This window comes from Sander vitreus, chromosome 7 (assembly GCF_031162955.1).
Source record: "Sander vitreus isolate 19-12246 chromosome 7, sanVit1, whole genome shotgun sequence".
Classification (NCBI taxonomy): domain Eukaryota; kingdom Metazoa; phylum Chordata; class Actinopteri; order Perciformes; family Percidae; genus Sander; species Sander vitreus.
Window position 1 is genome coordinate 8,744,376 of NC_135861.1, and position 7,619 is coordinate 8,751,994.

A 7,619-nucleotide genomic window follows, 5' to 3' on the forward strand; every position below is an offset into this window, starting at 1 on the left:
AGACATACTATAATCACACAGAGTGGCTCCTATCTTTTTTATTGGCCTTTGTAAAGTCAACATACAGTAAGGAGTCTATCAAAAGTGACTACTTATTAACTTAAGGGATTCGCTTGCAGAAACTGGACTATTGTGGCAGGAAATCACTGGCATATTGTATATAAAAATGGATGGGTCAAGGAAATATTGAGTAATGCGTGCTAAATATAACACAAGATCTAAAGTACTTTACATTCAAATTACACATTGAGACAAAGAAGGAATCGATGAGAAAAATGTACAGTATTAAAAAATAGGCCCATATGGAATACATTCTATATACATTTAAATCAGTATAAGTTCACTATTATCAAATAAGAACGATTGGGAGCGAAGTAAAATTATAATCATTATTATCATAAACCTGTTAAAAGTAATTGCACCTGCATAGATGCATGTTTTCAGTAATGGATACATATGTAACTGACCCTAGTTTACATCAATGTTGGTTGTGAAAGAGGCCCTTACATATGGTGCCTTCAGGGGTTGTCGGATATATGGGATATTCATGGATGAAGTGTACATTTACGACCCAAGCATGCGTGAAGCATGAAGCATGGGTTTTTATTTCGAAACTTGACCCGTGCCATATTGCCTTGCCATATACTGCGTCTGCCTACTATCCAGCTGCAGAACAGAATGTCTGCGTGCCAGTTTGTGGTCTGAAGAAAGAGCTGGGTAGGAGCTATGGATGTATCATAAGAACGGTAGGAGCTTGCAAAAGGAAACAACCGTGGCGCACTCCACGCCCCTTGCGTCACATAGATGCACGTAGAGGGATGGGCTTACATACGGTAGTTGAGAAGAGTGAGCTGTCTTGTTTGCTGTGTGGTTCAATTTAAAGTTATAGCTAACCCGACTCTGCTCAAACTCAATCAAGTCAGAAACATGTCGGTGGTTGGTGGCGCCTTGAGTCGAAATGTTTTAGCTATTAGGAATTCTGGAATGATGGTGGTGAGTACACAATATTTGTATTCAGTGTAAGAAATAACAGCAGACATGTTTGGGCTTCTTTTAAATAATGTGTATGGTGTTAACAATTCGGTGTTTGTGTTGATTTAACGGTTACGTTTATGCTAGGCTACATTGAACCATCCTAAAAGTGTGTACTACTCGTTTTGTCATCAACACACCCTGCTCCCAGGCTACGTGTGTGTGTGTGTGTGTGTGTGTGTGTGTGTGTGTGTGTGTGTGTGTGTGTGTGTAAATGTGGCATCATTTTGAAGCCTATTCTAGTACTATCTGATTCACTGTAAAGTGTGAATAAATAAGTAGTATTTACATTCAGCAAAACAGCTCACGTTTTATTATCAATATAGCCTACTATAATAAATGCTTATAACACATTCATTGTGAATGAGCTGAGCTGTATAACCCGGTATCCCATTAAAGGCTTATATATAGAAGCTAAAAGTTTATTTTTAGCTATTAAGGTGCATAAAGATGTCTACTTCTCATAAATATATAGAACTATTTAAGTTATTGTGCTGAGGTCCATCTTTCATTGTCCTGAAAGAGTCAGTTAGGTAACCGTCTGCGAAGTGATGTAACACTTTCATGTTAGTTCATTCAAGCTGCCACTAGGGGGAGACTCTATACCCTCTTATGCAAAAAGGAGTACACACATTTCTAATCTAAAACGACGTCTCAAAGATTCTTCTTGTAGTTTTTACATTTTTACAATATTTTTACTATATTGTGTTTTAGTAGGAGTAGTGTATTGTTCATTATATGGCTTTCAAAGGCTTTTATTGATATATTATTTGATGTTATGGTACCTATGTTTTTTTATAATTAAAGTTTGCCTCTCAATTATACTGTAAAGCACTAATTGTTAGTTCTTTAGGTGCCATCTTTGTAGTTGTTTGCATGAGTTGATGTATTAGTACAAGTAGTATCCCCTGGTGTTACAGGATAGAATTACCAAGTGCTTCCTATTTTAGCCTCAGTTGACGTAAACAGCAGCTAGGTCACATTATGACGTGTTCCTTTGTACATAACTCATGCTCTTATAGCTCTGTATTTTACTCTAACCTAAAAAGTGCATTTTTTTTTTTAGAAGGGATGAATGAAGAAAATACCAATTATTATGCCAACTGTAGAATCTCCATTTGATGCTTCTCTGTGATTCATATCATGTACTGCATCTCGTTTGTTATCTGTGATACAGATGGTACGGCACGCTCAGACGGCCGCTGCCCCGGCTCCTGAACCCAGGATCAAGAAGTTCCAGATTTACCGTTGGGACCCAGACTGTGCCGGGGATAAACCACGAATGCAGACATATGAAATCAATCTCAACACGTAAGTCACAACCAGATCCATGAGCAGAACATTGCTGAGCTGCATTTTTCTTCAATCAATGTCATAATCTATTGACATGTTCCTGTTACTATAGCTGTGGTCCAATGGTTCTGGATGCCCTCATTAAGATTAAGAATGAGGTTGACCCCACTCTCACATTCAGACGCTCCTGCCGTGAGGGTAAGAAACATACAGTATAGATTCAGCGTGCACATAATAATGTAAATTATTTTCACTCTGATAAAAACAAATATTAACTGGTCTGTTTAAATGTACCTTTGTGCCAGATGTCAGTGACCCATTGATTGTGTATTCCTTTAGGTATCTGCGGCTCATGTGCCATGAACATTAATGGTGGCAACACGCTGGCATGCCTAAACAAAATTGACAGCAACACAAGCAAACCAACCAAAATCTACCCGCTCCCACACATGTATGTGGTGAAAGATCTGGTGCCTGTAAGTTCTATAAGTGTAGAAAGTTTATTTCCATGGCCATATTTCAAAAGACCTACAGCAGATGTTCATGAATAGTGTGTGAAAGTGGCATGACTTTAAAAAGGAATTATATATATGGTGCATTTATTGGTTGAGTGCCTGTTATTAGTTCTCTCTCGTATGATTTCCACCAGGATATGAGCAACTTCTATGCACAGTACAAATCCATCGAGCCCTACCTGAAAAAGAAGGATGACACTCAAGAAGGGAAGGAGCAGTATTTCCAGTCGGTGGAGGACAGGCAAAAACTGGTAAATAAACCAACCCCTTACTGTAAGAAAAACCGACCTCCCACAAATGAAATAAGGCCTGCTGTGGCAGCCATATGGGAAGTCTCCATACAGTATCTCGGCCACAGTGATCATTCCGTAACTAGGATTTTAGCCAGATTACACAGATTTGTCCACCTGTCTTGTGTCCAATGTATTGCAAGTGGAAATATTTAGCAGAATCACACATTTAATGATAGCATCATGATTTGTCTGTGGAGTCACAGTCTTCTCAACCCAACAGGATGGCCTGTATGAGTGTATCCTGTGTGCTTGCTGCAGCACCAGCTGTCCCAGCTACTGGTGGAATGGAGACAAATACTTGGGACCTGCTGTCCTAATGCAGGTGGGTAATCAAATTTAGTTATGAGATGCATGTCCCCAATAACTAAAAAATATAAGATGCGGTAACAGGAGTTAAAGTCCAGAGCCACGGTCCAAGGGGCCTTGTAAGCCTGTAATGCTCATTATAAACCAGAGAGAGAAAACTTTGGTAGATCCTTTACCCTTAGTGAAGGAAAGTGCGAGAGTGGTGTCACAGCAAAGGCCATTTTGTTAATATTTAATGAGATTATGTTCTGGTAGGTGGCCGTTTTGTACATCTCACGTTCAGGTGTACTTTATCAACCTCAGCTGTACTTTGGCTCACCTGTGCTTTCAGCTCAATGCTGTCAACTATTAGATGTTACAGTTTTTCTTGATTGCTTTGACACAGCAGTCAACTCAAATTCCACATTTTTCAAAACAGTTAACACACAGGCCGAAACAGTGGTACTCATGGTCAAAATGACACATTTTGTTTGCAAAAGGCTCTAACCGTGCCAAAACATTTAAAATATGCAACAAAAGAAAATGTTGCTTTCAAACAACACAACTTGCAAACAAGTGTATGAGCTCTTCCAATCAACCATTACACAGTGGACAACAAAATACAAAATACAGCACTCAGTGCGAATCAGTGCACCATTGCTTGTCATTGTAGCCTATTACTGTACGTAGCTTTCATGCCAGTGACATTTGTTGTCATATTTGCCTTCTTGCAAAGAATTGGATCCAGAATCAGAAATGCTTTGATGCACATTTTATTGATTCCATTGATCCTTATTTTGAAACTGTGGCTGAAAACTGAAATACTGTAAATATTACACAAAATACCAAAATAAAATCTATTAGAGTATGAGAAATTAAGAAAATAAAAATAAAATCTATTACAGTACAGTATAAACATCTATTACTGTAGAGAATAGGAAATAGCCACTATTGATACTCAGTCTCTTCTGCCTTTGACCTCTTCCATCCATGTTGGCAAAGAAGAACACAGACGCTGCACCTTTAAGGCCTGCAGACTGATTGCCAATTGAAGATTTGTGTGAAGGAGTGTCAAACAGGTGCTTCAGTGATTTCATACTGATGTAGGTAGTTTCTAATAGTTAGGAACAGATGGTTTCTGTTTGGTTACCAAAGCTAAAACAATGGAGTTTGGACTGCTTGAATGACATCCGTGTTAACTGTTCTGCAAAAAGGTGGGGAAATGTGTCCATCCAATGAGAAAGGGTTAACACATTTGCAAGAGGTGTCTTCTGCTCTGCTGAGACAGTGATGATGAAAACCGAGTGGATCCCAGTTTCTTTAAGCAGGTCAAAGCAATCAAGAAAAACTGTAACATGCTGATGTTGGTTCCATTCAGCATTTTTCAAGCTGAGGCTGTACTTTGAGGCACGAGGTATCATGTCAGCTCATGTCATGGTCAGTGCGTGACATGGGTAATTCGGTCACAAGTTCAAGCGTTAACAGTTGTTTCAAAAAATATATTCATGATGGAGCAAACGAGAGATGACTATGTTATTATCCCACAGGCTTACCGGTGGATGATTGATTCCCGTGATGAATTCACAGAGGAACGTTTGTCTAAACTTCAGGACCCATTCTCTCTCTACCGCTGCCACACTATCATGAACTGCACTAAGACCTGTCCCAAGGTACTTTAAAACATTCTCACTCCGACTGTCGCAGAGTTAATAGAGGTTTAGTTTTTTTACCGTCTGACACACTGCTCCACAGGGACTCAACCCAGGAAAGGCCATCGCAGAGATCAAGAAAATGATGGCGACTTACAAAGAGAAGAAAGCGGCAGCTTCGTGAACATATGAACATCCAGCTGGCTCAAGATCCACTAATAATACCTTAAACTAAGTAAAGAGGAAGAGGAGAGCCAACCAGGAACTTTTGCATACATCAGCACCTGTTTGTGGTTTCAATGAGTGTGTGAAGTGTGATTTAATGAGGAGGAGGAGGAAGGCAGGCGATTGTGAGAAAAGGGTGCTGGAAAGAACTGTTGATGCAATATTGCACCACATTTCTGCTATTTGTCTGCAAAGTGAAAATACTAGGCTCTGTTGTATTTATTGTTGGGAGAAGCTCATGAAATTGTGCTCAGACTGTAAATATTTAAATATGTGTTCATTAAAGATGTGCTGGGCTCATTTTGGAAATTGAATGTTGAATGCTTTTGGATCAGGAAAGAACAAATTACCCTTTGGTTGATTGCCTTTGCAATAAACAACATTGAAGGATCTAATGGGACATTTTTAATTGCCAAAAAGGCCCCTTTCACAACAAATTTTGACTTGACAAAGCAGGAAAAACAGGTGGAATCCATAACATTAATGATGGCTGCATTCCATTTAGGTGAGCCAGCTCCAGTGCTCTGATATTGTCCATAATCACTTACTGACATGGCTAACTGGGACACTTAATGGCATGAAGCCATCATTAATGTTGAATTTTAAAAGGTGCTTTCCCCTGCTTCAACAAGTCAACATTTATCCCAGGGTCTATTGTGATGTGGTCGCTATTTGTATTTGTTGGTTTGCAGAGAATTTACTGACCAGCTGCATATAAACAGGGATTCTGCGGTAACGAGGTTAATATTTCAGTTTATATAAATCATTTCTCTCTCTCCTTTAAAAAGGGCAATGCAATAGGAGAATAAACACCAGCCAAAGGGATACACAAACTCGCAACCCTAAATGTGTTCTTATACACTGTGTTCCAAATTATTATGCAAATGATATTTTTCACTGAATTTCCTAAATAGTCGATGCAAATGACAGTCAGTATAATTTTCAAGTCACCAACTGTTAGGGTATAAGTCAAATTTCATTGAACAAACCACCCAATGAAAACCGTATATTTTTTTTAAATATTTAAAAATAAACTCAAAATGCACTGTTCCAAATTATGCACAACGGAGTTTCAAAGCATGTTATAGGTTGTAAATAACTGAAAATTGTCATTTGCTGAATTTGCAGCATTAGGAGGTCATATTTACTGAAATCAAAAACTCTTTCAATCAACCACATCTTAACATAGGAGACCTTCTTTGATATCACCTTCATAATTCTTATATCCATTGAACTTGTGAGTTTATGGAGAGTTTCTGCTTGAATTTCTTTGCAGGACGTCAGAATAGCCTCCCAGAGCTGCTGTTTTGATGCAAACTGCCTCCCACCCTCTTTAGATAGATCTTTTGCTTGAGGATGCTCCAAAGGTTCTCAATAGGGTTGAGGTCAGGGGATGATGGGGGCCACACCATGAGTTTCTCTCCTTACAAGCAGAAACGTTTGCAGTGCGCCCAGAAATACATGAAGACTAATTTTCAAACAGTCTTGTTTACTGATGAGTGCCGTGCAACCCTGGATGGTCCAGATGGATGGAGTAGTGGATGGTTGGTGAATGGCCACCATGTCCCAATAAGGCTGCGACGTCAGCAAGGAGGTGGCGGAGTCATGTTTTGGTCCAGAATCATGGGGAGAGAGCTGGTAGGCCCCTTTACGGTCCCTGAAGGTGTGAAAGTGACCTTGGCAAAGTATGTAGAGTTTCTGACTGACCACTTTCTTCCATGGTACAAAAAGAAGAACCGTGCCTTCCGCAGCAAAATCATCTTTATGCATGACAATGCACCATCTCATGCTGCAAATAATACCTCTGGGTCATTGGCTGCTATGGGCATAAAAGGAGAGAAACTCATGGTGTGGCCCCCATCCTCCCCTGACCTCAACCTTATTGAGAACCTTTGGAGCATCCTCAAGCAAAAGATCTATGAGGGTGGGAGGCAGTTTGCATCAAAACAGCAGCTCTGGGAGGCTATTCTGACGTCCTGCAAAGAAATTCAAGCAGAAACTCTCCATAAATTCACAAGTTCAATGGATACAAGAATTGTGAAGGTGATATCAAAGAAGGTCTCCTATGTTAAGATGTGGTTGATTGAAATTGCTTTTGATTTCAGTAAATATGACCTCCTAATGCTGCAAATTCAGCAAATGACCATTTTCAGTTCTTTACATCCTATAAAATGCTTTGAAACTCTGTTGTGCATAATAATTTGGAACAGTGCATTTTGAGTTTTTTATTTTTATTTGAAAAAAGAAAAAAATACTGTTTTCATTGGGTGGTTTGTTCAATGAAATTTGACTTATACCCTAACAGTTGGTGACTTGAAAATTATACT

General features: G+C 39.3%; 1 protein-coding gene across 1 annotated transcript; it reads left to right on the plus strand.

The window, feature by feature from the left end:
* Positions 1–808: 808 nt before the first annotated feature.
* Positions 809–5,592, plus strand: LOC144520610 (succinate dehydrogenase [ubiquinone] iron-sulfur subunit, mitochondrial-like). Its single transcript, XM_078254452.1, has 8 exons — positions 809–993; positions 2,210–2,343; positions 2,438–2,523; positions 2,665–2,801; positions 2,975–3,091; positions 3,354–3,455; positions 4,966–5,088; positions 5,171–5,592. The coding sequence occupies exons 1-8, from the start codon at positions 928–930 to the stop codon at positions 5,249–5,251; spliced, it is 846 nt and encodes a 281-aa protein (XP_078110578.1). The 5' UTR covers positions 809–927; the 3' UTR covers positions 5,252–5,592.
* Positions 5,593–7,619: the final 2,027 nt, after the last annotated feature.

What these genes read in the sequence shown, in the direction of transcription:
- LOC144520610 (XM_078254452.1), top strand. Translation starts at nt 928, where the DNA reads ATGTCGGTGGTTGGTGGCGCCTTGAGTCGAAATGTTTTAGCTATTAGG. An exon ending in GGAATTCTGGAATGATGGTG is followed by an intron (nt 994 to 2,209) that starts GTGAGTACACAA and finishes TCTGTGATACAG; the next exon opens with ATGGTACGGCACGCTCAGAC. An exon ending in TATGAAATCAATCTCAACAC is followed by an intron (nt 2,344 to 2,437) that starts GTAAGTCACAAC and finishes CTGTTACTATAG; the next exon opens with CTGTGGTCCAATGGTTCTGG.